At 38.4% G+C, this 18,292-nt stretch overlaps 1 protein-coding gene across 44 annotated transcripts in view; it reads left to right on the top strand.

Annotated features, from left to right (window-relative positions):
- Positions 1-18,292, top strand: part of RIMS2 (regulating synaptic membrane exocytosis 2) — a 748,357-nt gene that overhangs the window by 173,689 nt on the left and 556,376 nt on the right. For 37 of the 44 annotated variants that reach the window (XM_073330341.1, XM_073330373.1, XM_073330345.1 and 34 more), the window contains one exon: positions 2,938-3,148. In XM_073330341.1, coding sequence (XP_073186442.1) covers positions 2,938-3,148 — 211 coding nt within the window. Of the gene's footprint in view, positions 1-2,937; positions 3,149-12,032; positions 12,045-18,292 lie in introns of all 44 variants that reach the window. The other 7 variants (XM_073330371.1, XM_073330377.1, XM_073330382.1 and 4 more) reach the window with 1 other exon arrangement.

Here is an 18,292-nt window from a genome sequence, read left to right as displayed (position 1 = left end):
AACATCATTGGAGTGTTGTGAGTTACAGGAGGGGAGCAGATCTGAATAAGCTGTCACCTCCTCGGGGGTGCTTCCACTATCCATGTCTTTAAAATCCTGTTTTAAAAAAAATAAAAATATTAATTTTTAACAGTTTTCAGTAGGGTATTGATTTACTTGCTGACTCAGCAAGATTGTGTATCAATCATGATCATCACCTCCTTTTTCCCACATCAGGTTTGGTAAGGTTGAAGTAATGAGCAAATTCTATCCATTGAGCCACCATTTGAGCCTGTTGGAGGGTTGGCTAGATGGTTTTATATACTGTGTTATACCGCTGTCTCTTTGGACATCCACAGCCTCTCTCACTGTGCACTCTTCCATAGAGAACTATTTTGGGTAGTCAGTACAGGGTCATACTAGCAACATGGCCAAACTATTATAGTTGGCACCTTTTTAAAGATTATAGTCACTGCACATTCACTCTTTAACAGGTGTCATCGTTTCTTAGTCTGGTTAGCCTTGTCAACTCTAGGATATGATGGAGGCACCCCTCATTTCAAATGTTTGTGGCTTTTGCTTCAGATGCTAGCAAATCTGCTATGTTTTCATTGGAAATTGCAGTGGGAGTTAATGATGACGGCTTGATCATTATCTCCTGCTATGTGCTTCCTACGCTTACATCAGAGAGTTCTTGAGCGAACGTATTGCCAGGGAGCCGGAAGCAGTGAAGTGGAGCAGGTCATTCTCACTCATGCCTAGAGAGTCACAGGATTTCTGTGGTTTCAGAGGAGCAGCCATGTTAGTCTGTATCCGCAAAAAAAAAAGGAGGACTTGTGGCACCTTAGAGACTAACAAATTTATTTGAGCATAAGCTTTCGTGAGCTACAGCTCGCTTCATCCGATGATATATCCGATGAAGCGAGCTGTAGCTCATGAAAGCTTATGCTCAAATAAATTTGTTAGTCTCTAAGGTGCCACAAGTACTCCTTTTCTTTTTGAGGATTTCTGTGGGATTTCTCAGTGTATCTTGTGATATATACTTTTTATAGTGGTATGCTCCCTTTTACCTTCTCAGAACCATGATCAGCATGACCCCAAAAAGGATGTTCTGGGAATTCCATGTCATTGACTCCATAGCATTTTCGTAATAACTTTTCCTCTGCTGCAGGTTTTCCAATGGAGGGGATGATATAAGCTATTGTATCATATTTGCTCCCCCCAGCCAGATTCAGAGAATGAATAAGAATCTTCTTGCAATTACTGCTTGTGTCTATTGGAGCTGGCTGTGGTGCTGGGTACCAGCACTGAGAGCAGTGCACTCTTCGAATCATAGAATCATAGAATATCAGGGTTGGAAGGGACCTCAGGAGGTCATCTAGTCCAATCCCCTGCTCAAAGCAGGACCAATCCCCAACTAAATCATCCCAGCCAGGGCTTTGTCAAGCCTGACCTTAAAAATCTCAAAGGAAGGAGATTCCACCACCTCCCTAGGTAACACATTCTAGTGCTTCACCACCCTCCCAGTGAAAAAGTTTTTCCTAATATCCAACTTAAACCTCCCCCACCACAACTTGAGACCATTACTCCTTGTTCTGTCATCTGCTACCACTGAGAATAGTCTAGAGCCATCCTCTTTGGAACCCCCTTTCAGGTAGTTGAAAAGCAGCTATCAAATCCCCCCTCATTCTTCTCTTCCACAGACTAAACAATCCCAGTTCCCTCAGCCTCTCCTCATAAGTCATGTGTTCCAGTCCCCTAATCATTTTTGTTGCCCTCCGCTGGACGTTTTCCAATTTTTCCACATCCTCCTTGTAGTGTGGGGCCCAAAACTGGACACAGTACTCCAGATGAGGCCTCACCAATGTAGAATAGAGGGGAATGATCACGTCCCTCGATCTGCTGGCAATGCCCCTACATATACATCCCAAAATGCCATTGGCCTTCTTGGCAACAAGGGCACATTGTTGACTCATATCCAGCTTCTCATCCACTGTAACCACTAGGTCCTTCTCTGCAGAACTGCTGCCTAGCCATTCGGTCCCTGGTCTGTATGTATGGGATTCTTCCGTCCTAAGTGCAGGACTCTGCACTTCTCCTTATTGAACCTCATGAGATTTCTTTTGGCCCAATCCTCTAATTTGTATAGGTCCCTCTGTATCCTATCCCTACCCTCCAGCGTATCTACCTCTCCTCCCAGTTTAGTGTCATCTGCAAACTTGCTGATGGTGCAATCCACACCATCCTCCAGATCATTTATGGAGATATTGAACAAATATCTGTAGTCTTCTGTAGTCTTTCCTGTACTTTCAGGGCATCTTCCGCTGGTCCCCAGGGAATGAAGGGGCAATGAAGGAAACAGCATGACATGAGTGCAGGGGGATGAGGAGCAGAGTGGAGACAGCAACCTAACTCTCTTTAGCTTCTAGTAAAGTCTCCACATTCCCCAGTCACCGCTGTCTATTTCCAAGCTCCATTTCTGAAAGTTGTAAGGGATAGTCTAATGTCTCTATCTGTGCCCTTCCCACTGTTCTAGGGCACCCTGAAGGGGAAATAAGTGACAATTTTGCTAACATTCAAAAATCAAAGAGACAGCGGTATAACACAGTATATAATTACTGTTATGTCTGCCAATAGTGGGTCACACACTAGAGAAGCATTAACTAATTAGTGAAGTCCCCTTTATCGTAGCTGGACTTACTGTGTATGTGATTTGCACATGATCACATCCAAGACTCAACCTAAGCCCCTTATGTTTAGTCCTGTTAAAATGGATGGTAAAAGGTAGAACTTCATGTAACATATGAAGTAAGTGCATTATGTATGCAATCAATTACATTTTTTCAGTTTTCTCTTTACTGTGGTATTTCTTATTTAAATTTGTTTTGAAAATTGATGAACAAATTTATGCATGAACCTGAATAAAGCAACTTTTCATTGATCTGTTTTCTTCTGCAGGAAATTGCATCAACAATTTGAAATGTATAAGGAGCAGGTGAAGAAGATGGGTGAAGAATCACAGCAGCAGCAGGAGCAGAAGAGTGATGCCCCGACCTGTGGTATCTGCCACAAAACAAAATTTGCCGATGGCTGTGGCCATAACTGTTCATATTGCCAAACTAAATTCTGTGCACGTTGTGGAGGAAGAGTGTCTTTACGCTCAAATAAGGTATGGAATTTGTTTAAAATAAATATCACTGAATTTTCATATTGATGTTGCTTAATGTGAAGTGTGATGTAATTTGGTACAGAAGTTCTTTGAAGATTATTATTGTAATTTGTCCACAGTTAGTTACTTTAGTTATTGGAAATATATCTGAAAAATGGATCTCCTAGGACATACCTGTGCCTGTCCACAAGTTCGGTATCTGTTGTTCAGAATCACTAGTAATGCCTTATGGTTATTACTCAAACAATTTTTCCTTCAAGGAGGAAACTGTTTTAGGTGTATTTAGGCCATTGTCCATTTGACAAAGAATCTTCATTAGAACTCTGGTCTACCTGTGGACCAGTGAATGTTGCTTTTAATTTAACACATACCACAGTTCTGCTGCAGGATCCATGTAAGTGGATCCTTGTGCCTGTGCGGATCCAATTACAAGATTAGCCCCTAAATATGGAAGGAAAGGAATTTATTTAGTGACAATCATGTTGGGGGAGTTAGAAGTTAGAGCAAGGAATTGTTCCTGGCTTTGCCTGTCCCAGGCTCACTTGGACAAGTCTTTTAGCTTTATTTTACCTCAGTTTAGTAATGGGTATTATAATGTTTAGCTATCTCCATAGTGTCATTTGAGGGAGCTAATTAAACAATGCTAGTAAACTGCTTTTTTCTTCTACAAAGCAATACAAAATGCAAAGTATGTACAGGGAAAAGAAATCACTTTTTTTTTTTTGCTTTTGAGAATGTATGCTTCATTTAAAAAAGATTAGTGTGCTAAGAAATAATACTCAGAGCTATCATAATGATTTGTATTATGAGAAATCAAGTGGACTGCCAGGTTGAATTTAAAAAAATACTTAATTAAAACAAGTACAGCAGAAGTCAAGTAATTACCAAAATATTTGAGTTTAGTAGAGAAATTAATTTACTAAAAATTTTAAATAAAATTCCCAAAGTGATGACTTGACATAAAATAGGGAATAATGGCGTAACAATGTAAATCACATTCAGCATAGAAGTCTGTCTCAGATTCAGACAGATTCAGATATTCAGGACACTGTTCTGAACTCTTCCTTTTTTATGTGAGTCTTTATGGGAACATGCATAATTATTTTCAGTAGAGTAATTGGCACAACATGCACATAGTATGCAGAGTAAGAGAAATTGGTATGTACTTTACAGGAAGTTGCTTTCTTTATCATATCATTAGGCTGAAAAACAGGGCAAATAAGGTTTAATATGTATGTCAGCAATGCAAGTTATAAATCAGAGTACACAGAAATCTGCTCACTGGTGGCTAAAAGTAGCTGGGAGTATATACATCTCTCAGGTTATGTTGAACATAATGAAAGTCAATTAAAATATATTTTTAAAGTTTTTGTAGAGCCTTTTATCCTGAAGGATCTCACATATAATTATTACTTTTGATAACTAAATAAGTTTACAACAATATTTTTGGTATAGGAAATACAATCAGTACTGTAATAATTTTATCTAGTTATCAAAGGCAAAATTGGACAGTCTTTATTGCTGTACACTCAAACATCATGAGAAGACACCTCTGTGATGGGAAAGTATCACCAATTGGCACCCAGAAAAATGCTCTGAAATGTGGGGATGCTACCTGCACGTTTTGTCAATTACTCTGTTGAAGGAAATCAATTTTACTGGCAGAAAGTGAAATTGACAAGAGCCTGCCAGGCAGTTGGGAAAGTCAAAATTGTAAGAAAAACTGAAATTTCCCCACTGAAAATTTCAGTTATGCAAAAAAGATAGTTTTTCATCAGAAAAAATTTCTGATATAAAATTTTTGATCAGTAGTTGCCTCTTTTTTTACCTGTATCCTCAAAGTCCATCAGATTGATCATTTAAGATATAAGAAGAGGGAAGCTGTACTTACAACCATGGAGTAGATGACAAACGATTGAAACACAGCCTTGTGATAGTTCATTCTAAGACTGGGTTGCTTTTATTTCCTGTGTCTAAAATAAGATCATTGATGGACCTTTTTGATCTCTTTCCATAATTCCAAATGCATCCAGGTTTATGTCAGCTTTTGCTGCTATACACATCAGTGCAGGTCATGTAGAGGTAGAGGCAGCAAGCATTGGAAAAGGAAGTTGCTGAAGTGCAAAGCAGCCACAATTGCCCTTCTCTTAGGCTATGTTTACACTATAACCTATGTTGGTATAACTTATGTCGCCCAGGGGTGTGAAAAATCCACCCCCCTGAGCGACATAAGTTATACCGACATAAGCACTCGCGTGCACACCACTATGTTGGCGGGAGAGCTTCACCCGCCGACATACCTACTGCCTCTCTGAGATGGTTTTATTATGCCCATGAGAGAGCTCTCTCCTGACGGCATAGAGTATCTTCACCAGATATGCTGCAATGGTGCAGCTGTATCCTCAGGCCTCGTAAAGGTACTCAGAGTGTCACAGCTAAATATAAGATCAAACATATAGTTCAGCATAAGTAATTAATGCACATTCTAAGGGACCATTAAGTGTGATGTGGCCCTTTAATACCATGGTAGTCAGAGGACAAAAAAGGGGATTAGTGGGTTACAAATCGTTGTAATAAGCCATAAATCCAGTGTCTTTATAAAGACCATGATTTTTAGTGTCTAGTAAAGTTATGAATTTAAGCTCCCAGTCTCCTCTTTTGAAGGTGTTGTACATATTTCCTTTGAGGATGAGGACTGAGAGGTCAGATACGGAGTGGTCGTTTTGTGAGAAGTGTTCACACACAGGTGATATGGTGTTTTTGTCTTTTATCATTTTCCTGTTTACGTTCATTCGAGAGCGTAGTGATTGGCTGGTTTCACCCACATGGTTGCTATGGGACATTTAGTGCACTGGATGAGGTACAACACGTGATATCAATGGTCCTATACATGCCTCTTGAAAGGTGTGTTGTGGGGGGCGGGTATTGATCATTGAAGCAGTGGAGATATGTCATCAGGTTTTGCATCTGTTGTTCTGGCAGTGTCTGGTGCTGCTTTGAGCTGGTGTGTCTTGGTCTATGGGCAGCTTGCTTCTGATGATGAGCTTGGAGAGGTTGGGGGGTTGTTTGAAGACCAGAAGAGGGGGATCAGGAAAGATTTCTTTCAGGATGGGGTCCCCGTCGAGTATGGGTTATAGTTGTTCAGTGTTACCCTGCAGGGGTTCCAGTGTGGGGTGGTAGATGAGAACTAAAGGCATGCAGTTGGAGAGGGGTTTATTTCTATATTGAAGCAAAATCCGCTCCGATCACATACCCCTAGTTGTCACGGGACAATGATACAAGACAAAAGTACCTTATGACTAGTGGATGAACACTTTTCACAAAACCAACCCTCTATATCTGATCTCTTAGTCCTCGTCCTCAAAGGACATCTTCACAACACCTTCCAAAGAGGAGCCTTAAATTCATAACTTTGCTAGACACTAAAAATCATGGTCTTAATAAAGAAACTGGATTTATGGCTTATTACAACAATTGGTAACCAGTTAAACCCCCCTTTTTATTCTGTGACTACAGGGGTGTTAAAGGGCCACATCACCTCAACTGATCCCTTAGAATATGTGCTAACCAGTTATACTAAATTATATGTTATATGGTTGATCTTGTATTCAGCTGAGACACTCTGAGTACATAAAAACATGACTTGAAATCATTAAGTTATGCATATTGTTAGTCTTTTTATCTGTGTAATTTTATTACTGTTGCCTTCATTCTTCTAGTCATTGTCATGCTCCCTGGTTGTCTTAATGTAGATTGTAAGCTTTTCAGGGAAGGGATTGTCTTCCTATGTGTGCATACAACACCATGTACAAAAAGACTCCTATTCTAATTGTGGCTTTTTGGGCACTACCACAATACAAATACTTAGTAACAATAAAAATATTTTTAGCGGCAATTCACAGATTACAAGGCCAAAAGGGACAACTGTGATCGTCTAGTCAGCCCTCCTGTTAACACAGGCCATGGAACTTCCCCACAGTGATTTTTAGAGCATAACAGGGCCAGAGCAAGATTTTAATTTTCAAGACATTTGGGAAAATGTAAGAGAAGCAACAATTTTTAGGTAACTTCCTGTTTTAAGAGACATCTCAAAGCATCCACAGCCATAGTGAGTTAAATTCTTTATACTGACTGGGTGAGCCAAACAGTGCTGCGGCTGGCCACATCCTCCTAACTGGGGATTTCATTGATGTTGGAGTCTCCACTAGATATAGAGATGGCTCTTATACCATCCTTCTCACGGGCTTCAGTGTCAGGTCTTAGTTGGGGGTGGGGAAGAGGAGTGGCTGGAGTGTGTTGTATTCTGGCTGCCTCAGTGGACAGTCCTTTGGGGACAGTTGCCTGCTGCCTCAGGTTAGAGCAGTTCCAGGGCTGCTGTAAACTGTGCTTCAGCCAAAGACCCTCTAAAATATCAAAATGCTCTAACTGGTTCCCTGACAGCCTCCCCCTCTGCTTTGCCAACTGCAAACTTTGTGAAAAAGAGAATCTGGCCAACTGAATATACATTTTTTGCATCTTATTATGAGACTACCTCTGATAATCAATTTTTCTGGGCATCTCGCATGATTGCTTGAGACATTTTGTAGTCTGTGGTATTGGCAATGACCAGGTGACTTGGATTTATTGGACATAATTTTAATATCACTTACACTCTCATAAACTTCATTCATTTAAATGGAGTTACTCCTGACTAATATTAGTGTGAGAGGAAAATCAGGCCATGCAATTTTTATTTGATTTTTAATTTTTTTTTTTTTACTATTGATGGGATAAAATGATTGGGATAAAACACGTTGTTCTTATAAGAGTGTTGTTAAGTTTCTAAAATTTTTATTTAAACCCTTTTGCAGCCTGAGTGGCGGAAGGTAATTTGACAGAGAACGCTCACTCACTTAGAAGTGCCTTTGAGTATTCAGATGACAATGGATTTGATTTGTCAAAGTTAAGAAGCTTTGTAAATTACACTTTGCAAATATGCAGAGCATTTTTAACAACAATCTGCTAACATGAGGCTCCACTCTTCACATATGTTCAGAGAACTGAGTAGTGACTGTAGATGTGTAAATTGCACATTGAATGAGGTTGGGCTACACAGTAAAATGTATATTGACTGGTACTCTGCACAGTGAACTGCACATTGAAAGAGGCAGTGCCAACAGGTGCATAGCCTTGTGCAACTGAAAAATTAAGTGCTGACACACAGCTTTCATGCACTGATAAGTTGGTGCCCAATTGATATTTTCAACAGCACAAAGTGCCAACTCAATGAGGCAGGATCAGTGTTTTGTTTTTGTACCCCTTCTCTTTTAGAGAGAGGAAAAATATATTTGTATTACATATATAACATACATATTTAACTTGTATGTAGATACAAGTGTATGTGTGTACCATGATATGTGTAATACAAAAATGTTTTTATTTTTGTACAGTGCCTATTGCAGTGTTTGTTGTTACTTTGGGACATTATTCAAGCTATTTACTATGAAAGAATAAGACTACTGCAGAGATGGTGTACTTCAAAGTTTCAGCAAATCACCTTTAGGGGTCAGGAAGGGATATTTTCCCCCAAATGTATTCTGTTTATTTATTTATTTTATTTGATCTCCTTCCTCTGAATCCTGTACTTCACACAGGATTCTCACTAACCCACCACATTCTGAGTTTGGAGGGATGTTTGTGAGATGGTGTGTGTGTGTGTGTGTGTGGGGGGGGTGTTTGGATTCTATTTGCTTACATCCCTTGCTATTTTGCTATGCATTATGTCCAGCTTCCTTTCTTTAAAATAAGAGTTGACCCTTGTTGTGACTTCTTGATTCTAACACAGTTCAGGATCTGGTGGAAGGATCTGGTCACCAAAGTACATGCAGTTGTTGATGTGCGCCTTTGTAGACTTACCACTGTCATTAAGAGGGTCAACATTTTTGAGCTGGGGAGGTTTCATGCTGGAAGCTACAAAAACAAAACGAGACTGCTTGGCAGGTCACTTCTACCACTAATTTGAACTTCCAGAACATATTTTTAAACAAATATTACACTATTTAATATGTTATCTTTCTGTGTCAGTCAGGTTAATCCTGAATAGTTGATTGTGCATTTTTTTGAAAGAATTAAACATGTCATGCCTGTTTTCTGTCTCTGGTTTGGTCTATATACAGTAATGCTATGTTGGCTGAATTGGAGTGACTTTTCTCCTCCTCGTGTATTTTGATTCATTTTTCTTGAAGGTGAAATTAAAAAAAATTTTTTTGCTAATGGTAAGAACTATTAAGTGTGAAACACAGATCAACAAAACAGCCAAAACTGTGAAAAGCAACAGTCTTCTATTTGTGCAGTTATGTTGGTATATATAGAAGACTATTAAAATATTTCACAGTTAAAGACTAGAAAATAAACTATAAATACATTAATAACCAAATTTTTTTAAATGAGTATCCAAGATTGACATAAACTTATTTAGGCCACTGGATGTAATTTATATTGGCTGTAACTTTTAAAATAAACTCAGGTAAGAGTGGGAAAATAATCCAGATGGGTCATAAAAGCAGAATTCATAAATGGATGTAGGTGCTCAGAGAATTATTTAAAAAAACCTGATAGTCTAAAGGGCATATTTTCTTAAAAACTAAGGGTATGATGCCAGGCTACATCAATTAATTGTGTGTGCGAATCATAGGTAGTGTGGGCCCTTCATTCTCTTAAAGAGAAAATACCTGCAAAACTGTTGAACAGCATAATTTCCAGTCAATTCCTGGAAATATTATTATTATAATAGCAGTACATTTTCCTGAATCTCAGGAATAGAGTTCATATACTGTAGGAGAGAAGAGTCCTTTGTAGTGGCAAATATGAAAAGATAATGTACAAAACCAGATATTAAAAGTTCTTTATTTTATTTTTAAGTAGCAATAATAATTTACTAGGAATAAACAGTTCTACCTCAAAGTGTTAACAGTTTGAACAGATAGAACAGACAGTAGTAGATGGAAAACAAGCAGGTATATGTGAGTAAACATGACCTCAAGCATCTTGTTTCTTAACCTCTTGCCTCTTTATTAATTTTACTTAATTTTAAATCTTATCTATTAATTATTTTTTATTGCCTAGCTCCTGTCTTTTATTTTATTTTAAGTTTTAAAACCATTAACTATCTTCTTTTTTAAACATTAATATCTATTTTACATTTTTGTATATTACCTTTTGCCCTTCCTTTTTTCTGTTTTTGTATATATTTTACCTTTAACCTTCCTTATGTTCTATATTTTTAAAATTAACCTTTTAGGTAATTTAGTCTTGTCAGGTTTCTATTATTTTAAAATTAAACCCACCTCCCTCACTCCTGTCTATTTCCGCCATTTTGGGGATTTGATCTATTCCCACCCTATTATTCTCCTTCACTGTCACTTGTCTATCCAGAACATCTTACTAGTGGCTGAGAGGCAGTCACAGAGAAAGCAGCAAAACAGGTAGGCACTTCAAGGTTCCATGTGTCCGAAAGTATGCATGACCTCTCCTACCCACCCTGAATCTCTTTGTTAGAAGCTCCTGGCATTGCTCATGCTACTTATAAAGTGGGGAGTCAGGGGCATAGAATATTCACATGGCTCCTCCATTCCCAGTCTAAATCTCTCCACTTTTGCTCCTGTGGGCCAGGGAGCCTTGTTATGAGTCCAGATCAAGGGGCAAAGATGGCCTGGTGCAGTACGGTTAAAAAATATACTTGCATGTACAGTGGTACACTTCAAAAATTCTGTGGTTTAAAAGACTTTATGATTTTCAGTGATACTCCCTACTTATATAATGGGGAATACCATTAGAAATGGTAACATCTTTCAAAATGCTTAAAATTTAACCCACTGTACTTTGACATTTTCAATAGCTAGTCTGTGAGAGCACAAACTGTATACAGATACCTGAATGAGAGCAGTAAAACAAATGGAGAGAGCTCATCTACTTAAGTGTGCAATTAAGTTCTTAATAGCATACCTAAGTTTAGTCAGTGTATTGGCAAGTGTAAGTAACTGAGTTATCAAAAATCTTTCCATTTATAAAGCTTTGTTCTCCATTGATACTAAATTGGTTGACTGAGGGATAGTTTTGATTTAAATAATTTTGAATATTTTTTGTTTTCTAAAATATGCTTCCTGTTACATTTTTAGGCAGCTAAAAAGACAACCTTCTCGCCAAGAAAAATAGTATGGCAATATTAATACAACCATATATTTTCATAAACATGCAAAGGAAAAAAGCACAAGACAAATACAGAATAAAGTATATTCTACATAACATATAATAAACAGTTGGTACAAATTTGTCTTAATTTACATCTATGATTCAGACTCTGATATTTTGTATGAGCTATGTCACTACCAGTCTCTTATTTCCAATTGCATTAGTCTATAATCCTTCAAAGAGATTTGCCCACCCAGAATCCCATTGACATCAAGCCAGTGGGCTTCTGTGCAAGTGTGCAAGGGTTCCATCTGTGCAATCATTAGTAGGATTAGGACCTATCACACCCGGGCCAAATCCTGCATTCTTTATTCACATGAGCTCCACTGACTATTTGTTTTAATAAGGCAGGTGGGATTTGACTGTTAAATTGTTTTTATTAAAATAATTTTCTTTGTGCATGTATTTGTACTTTGACTTTTTTTGAAAATGTAATTCATAAACCACTTGAAGAAAACCAATAAAATAACATCCCTTTCACCATATACTTTTCATAATTAGAAGAAACAAAAAGCTATATGTGAATCAATTTCTTTGAAATTTGTTTATTTTTACTAACAAATACTAGTTCTTGGTTTCAGTATGGAAATAACTGTCTTTCCTTCTTTGTCTTTTTCTGTCCTTTCTTTCTTGCTTTCATGGATATGAACTCCAGGAAGACAAAGTGGTTAGAGACTTTTTCTGTCTAACATTATTTATTTTGATGAGTATTCTTAATGCTAAAGGCTAGATTTTGCCCTCACTTATACAGATGGAATTCCCACTGAAATCAAAAGGATTTGCTCTTGTTTAAGTGAGAGCAGGAATGGGCCTTATATGTTTCATAATTATTCATCTTAAAAACCATAAAACTTTAAAGTGTTGTAGATATTATGCATGAAAATTCTTTTGTTAAGAAACTTGTGAGCATGCACTTTTTTCCTTCTTTAATTTTGTCATATTCTATATGTGCAGTTTAAAAAAGAAAAGAAAATGGATAATTGATGCAATACTAATGTTTTTCTTCCAAAAGTATTTGACAGCAATTTTACAACTTAAGTGGCACAAATTTGGTAATCTCAGCTTTATTCACAATGATACCTCTGATTGTATTATGAACATCCACATGGTTCAAATTTAATTTTTTATTACATTTTATCCTTCTGATTTTGAGGGAAGGCCCCTCAGTAGTTTGAGTTTTTTTCACAGTAATTCAAACATTAATCATCAAATATCATCAAGAAAATATGTCTATCCTAAACTTTTAAGAATGAACAATTTACTAGATACTATTTAATCCCTATAATATTGTGGAGTTAAGAATTAGTATTTAACTTATTTTTATTTTTTAAACTAAATTGTAAGCATATGTTTGTCATCCACAAGTCCTGGTGCACATATTATATTGAGCATAATGTTGAAAGGATGTTAAAAGTTATGCATGCTACTAATATTTTGCTAGTTTGTTTTGTGAATACTAAACCTAAAGTATTCTCTTAAAATACTGATTTTATTCTAGCTATGTTTAGGAGAGGATGTGTAAGAGAATATGAATATGCCTGGACAAATTTAAGCATTTATTGAAAGGAATTAAATTTAATTTAAAAAAAATACAAACAACAAAATATCCTGGCTAAACTAAATCTACTTTTCCATGAAAGTGACTGTAAACATTCTAAAATCAACTGCTAATATAAAAGCTCTTGTCCTCTAGTGCTTAGCAATTAAATCTCTGTCACTTGCAGACTAAAAAGTTTTTTTACAGTTTACATATGTCCAAATGGGGTACACATAGAACAAACACTCCCATTTAAATAAATGGGAATTTTCTACCACTTTTCACTGGGAGCTGTTTCAGGCCTCACAGCTTATGTCTACACAGCAATGAAAAAACCCTCACTGTCCTATGTCAGCTGACTCAGGGTGATGGTCTTGGACTATGGGGCAGTTTAATTGCGGCATGCCTGAGTTAGATGCACCTAGTAAGGCACTCACATACATTAGAGGATTCCTTCTTTGCTGTTGATGTGGAGGGAAGAGGCTTTCTATGCACTCCTATTTTCTTTTCTTACAGCACTCCTGCTTTAAACCGTTGTTTCCACATATTGTACTTCATGTGTACATTTCTGCTGATGTTGATGATGATAATGATGGTATAGTGAGAACAAATTAAAAAGCAAAAACAAATCCCAGTCATGCTTCAGTCTTGCATAATTGGATATAGCAAAATATGTTTGCCAAATGGAGGACCAAATCTGTAAGGAAAGAAATAATCTATTCTTCTTTAAGGGATGGTCCCTATATGGATTCCAAGATAGGTGCGCTTGCACCGGAGCTGGAAGGTTTTAGTAGCTGTGTCTGTTGACCCACATGTGAGCCATGTGTCCCCTCATGTTTGCAGCTCAGGTTATAAAAGGTTGTGTGGGTCAACGCCTCTCCAGTTCCTTCTTACCACTGCATGGCTTGAGTTGGAACCCCTGTTCCTTCACGCTGTTAGCTTAGCTAAGTGAGTGAATTTGTCCGTTCTTCCTTTCTTGTATATAGTTATAGTAGTTTCTTGTTTTGTAGTTTGTTTTTAGAGTTCTATTTAGTTAGGTTCTTCAAGGAGTGTCCCTATGGGTGCTCCACTGTAGTGCGGCAGTGCCCCTGCACCTGGGATTGGGGATCTTTGATTGCACTGCCTGGTGGGCTGCACGTGTGCGTCTCCCCGTCTCTCACTGTGAGCTGTGGCTTGTAGCGCTGTGTGGTCCAACCATCCTCAGTTCCTTCTCAAGCACCCTTGGCTGGGGATGGAATCCCTAGCAGAGGCCTTCAGACATCTGTAGTGATATTAGTGCTTCTGTTGCAAGTTCTTAGTAAGCACGTGTTTCCTTTATTTTTTTCTTCCCTTTACCCCTTCTCTCTCAATTTTTTTCCTTTTGCTGTTTCCTCCCTGTTACTCTTTAGAATATCATAGGTTTCCTTTTCTATGCTCCTTTCTACTGAGAAGTTCTCCCTACTTGGGGATATGCCAAGTACATTGCACTCACTTGGCATCTATACACAGAACCAAAGAAAAGACAGGGTAGATAGCAACCTACTTCGAGATCTCGACCTTCCTCTTCCTCCCCTCAATGGCATTATGTTCCACAATGCAGGTGACAGAGACCTCTTTTTAAACCTCCCCATCCCACTTCACGGATCCTTCTTACAAGCACCTTCTATGAGAAGAAATAAAGCACCTTCTGCAACTGGGAGCTGTAGAACTAGTCCCATTCTAACACAGAGGGAAAGGCTTTTATTCCCATTATTTTGTAATCCAGAGGAAAAAATCTGGTGGGTGGAGACCTATCCTAGACTTGAGGAACCTCCAAAAAGTTTGTCAAACTACAACACTTCAAGATGGTCACACTTGAAGTGTTGTAGTTTGACAAACTAATCCCAGCTCTGGAATAGGGGGACTGGTTCTCAGCCCTCGACCTCCAAGACATGTACTTTCAAATTATCATACACCCTTCCCACAGGAAGTTCCTCAGATTTGACCTGGGGTCTGACCATTATCAATACAAGGTACAACCCTTTGGCCCCTCTACAGCACCCAAGGTATTTTCCAAAGTCCTGGCAGAGATTGCAGTGCAGCTCTGCAAACAAAGGATTATAATATTCCCATACCTAAAAGACTGCCTCATCATGGCTCCATCCAGAGTCGATGTGCTTAAAGCCATAACAAAAATGTTGGACCTTTTCTGGAAACTCGGCCTCCAGATAAACATACAAAAATCAATGCTGACACCAGTCCAACAACTAGAGTTTATTGAGGCCCCCAACTAGATGCTATAGAGGCCATAAATTTCTTCCCAACTCAGATTCTTTACGATAGTCAGTTTCATCTCCACTGTAAGGACCAGCCCACAGATCTCATAAGAACTTGCCTACAGTTGCTCACTTATATGGCAGCGACCACATTTGTGATAAAACATGCCAGATTACATATGCACTGTCTTCAGGGATGGCCATGAACGGTATCCGTACCCCACAGACACAGCTTGAACAAACTTCTCTCAATACCACTCAAGGTCAAGCAATCATTAGAATGGTGGACACAACCCCAGAATATCTGCATGGGGATTCCCTTCCTCCAACCACCACTGTCCTTGATACTGATGACTGATGCCTCGCTACTCAGTTAGGGAGCACACTTACAGATCCACATGTTACAGGGCAAGTGGTCCCCATCGGAATCCGTGTTGCACATCAACTTCCTAGAATTATGTTCAGTCTGCAATGCATGCCTTCACTTTCTACCAATAATCAGACAAAAGACGATAAGAGTAATGATGGACAACATTACTTGCTTGTTTTACATTGACAAGGGGGAGCGCTAAAATTGTGGAACTGATGCATCCAACATGACATCAACATCTATGCCAGCATACCTATCTGGACACCTGTACACCATGGCAGACTCACTGAGCAGGAGGTTCTCACAAGAACATGAGTGGGAGATAGACTCAAGAACCCTACAGCACATATTCAACTGCTGGGGATTCCCGAACATAGATCTGTTTGCCACACCCGAAAACACCAAATCCCCACAATTTTGCTCAAGAGCAGGTCTGGGTCACCAATATCTGGGGGACTCCTTCCTTGTTACGTGGGATGCACCCCTCCTCTACACCTCTCCCCCATTTCACCTACTATTGAAAATGATTCACAAGATACAATTGGAATGAGTCAGAGTAATTCTGATAGCCCCAAAATGGCCATGACAGGTAAAGCGTCCTTACCTCTTGTGCATGACAGTCTGTCCACTGACCACGCTTCAGTTGACGCCACACCTCCTCTTGCTGAATGCAGGCCAAGTTTTCAATCTGAATCTAAAACTTCTCCATCTTAAGGCCTGCCTCCTTCATGGTTCCAGGATCTGGAGATGACCTGTTCAAAAGAGGTAAAGGAGATTCTTTTAAATAGCAGATGTTCAGCAGCATGCTATCATAAGTGAAAAAGATTCCGGACTTGGTACGACACCAAATGTGTCTCAGCAATTAACGCTCCTTTGCCACTCATTCTGGATTATATTCTAGAGCTCAGAAGATCAGGGCTATCATAAGCTAGGATCGCATACTTCCGGCCACCATTACTGCATTCCACTCCAAGATAGAAGGTCATTTGGTATTTAACCACCCAATTACAAAAAGATTCCTTAAGGGCCTTCAAAACCTTTACTCTGAAGTATTAGACCCCATCCCATTTTGGGATCTCAGCCTAATTTTACATTGTCTCCCCAGCCCCCTGTTTGAACCTATGGCAACCTGCTGCTACACGCATCTGTCATTGAAAGCGGCCTCTCATAGCTATCACATCTCCTTGGAGGGTAGGAGAAATAGGTGTCCTCATGGTGTATCCCCCATTCACAATTTTCTACAAAGATAAGGTCATGTTACAAATAGGGCCATCAAACGTTAAAAAAAAATTGCGATTAATTTCAGTTTTACTCGCACTGTTAAACAATAGAATGCCATTTATTTAAATATTTTTGTATGTTTTCTATATTTTCAAATATATTGATTTCAATTACAACACAGTACAAAGTATACAGTGCTCACTTTATATTATTACTTTTGATTACAAATATTTACACTGTAAAAAAGATAAATAATCTCTTTATCATGAAAGTGCATCCTACAAAGGTAAAATTTTTTTTTACATAATTGCACTCAAAAATAGGACATGCTTCTATGCTGATGACACTCGTTTTAAAAAATTAGTTAATTTAAATTTGTGACTGAACTCTTGGGGGGAGAATTGTATGTCTCCTGCTCTACAGTTTTACCTGCATTCTGCCATATATTTTGTGTGATGGCAGTCTCAGATGACAACTCACATGTTCATTTAAAAAAACCCTTTCACTACAGATTTGACAAGACACAGAAGGTACCAATGTGAGATTTCTAAAGATAGCTACAGCACTCAACCCAAAGTTTAAGAATCTGAAGTGCCTTCCAAAATCTGAGAAGGATGAGGTGTGGAACTTTCTGTCAGAAGTCTTAAAAGAGCAAAACTCGGATGCAGAAACTACAGAACCCAAACCACCAAAAAAGAAAATAAACTTTCTGTTAGTGGCATCTGACTCTGCACTGCTTTGAATAGTTATTGAGCAGAACCCATCGTCAGCATGGAAGCAGGTCCTCTGGAATGGTGGCCGAAGCATTAAGGGGCATATGAATGTTTAGCATATCTGGCACATAAATACCTTGCAACGTTGGATGCAAAAGTGTCATGTGAATGCTTGTTCCCACTTTCAGGTGACATGTAAATAAGAAGAGGGCAGCATTATCTCCCGTAAATGTAAGCAAACTTGTTTGTCTTAGCGATTGGCTGAAGAAGAAGTAGGACTGAGTGGACATGTAGGCTCTAAAGTTTTACATTGTTTGTTTTTGAGTGCAGTTATGTTAATTCTATATTTGTAAGTTGCACTTTCACTTTCACAATGAGGATTGTACTCTAGTGTTTGTATGAGGTGAGCTGAAAAATACTATTTCTTTTTTCTCTTTTTTAATGCAAATATTTGTAATAAAAATAATATAAAGTGAGCAATGTACCTTTTGTATTCCATGTTGTAACTGAAATAAATATATTTGAAAATGTAGAAAAACGTCCAAAATATTTATAAATTTAAATTAGTATTCTATTATTGTTTAACAGTGCATTTAAAACTGCAAGTAATAGCAATTAATTTTTTTAACTGAGTTAATTTGTTTTGAGTTAATCGCTTGAGTTAACTGTGATTAATTGACAGCCCTAGTTATAATCACACCCGAAGTTCTTACTCCAGATACTGTCCTCTTTCCATCTAAAGCAACCTATTCACATAAGAACATAAGAACGGCGCTACTGGGTCAGACCAAAGGTCCATCTAGCCCAGTATCCTGTCTTCTGACAGTGGCCCGTGCCAGG

Source organism: Lepidochelys kempii, chromosome 2 (genome assembly GCF_965140265.1).
Source record: "Lepidochelys kempii isolate rLepKem1 chromosome 2, rLepKem1.hap2, whole genome shotgun sequence".
Taxonomy (NCBI): domain Eukaryota; kingdom Metazoa; phylum Chordata; order Testudines; family Cheloniidae; genus Lepidochelys; species Lepidochelys kempii.
Note: the sequence above shows the minus strand (reverse complement) of the source record. Positions and strands in the feature narration are given on the sequence as shown.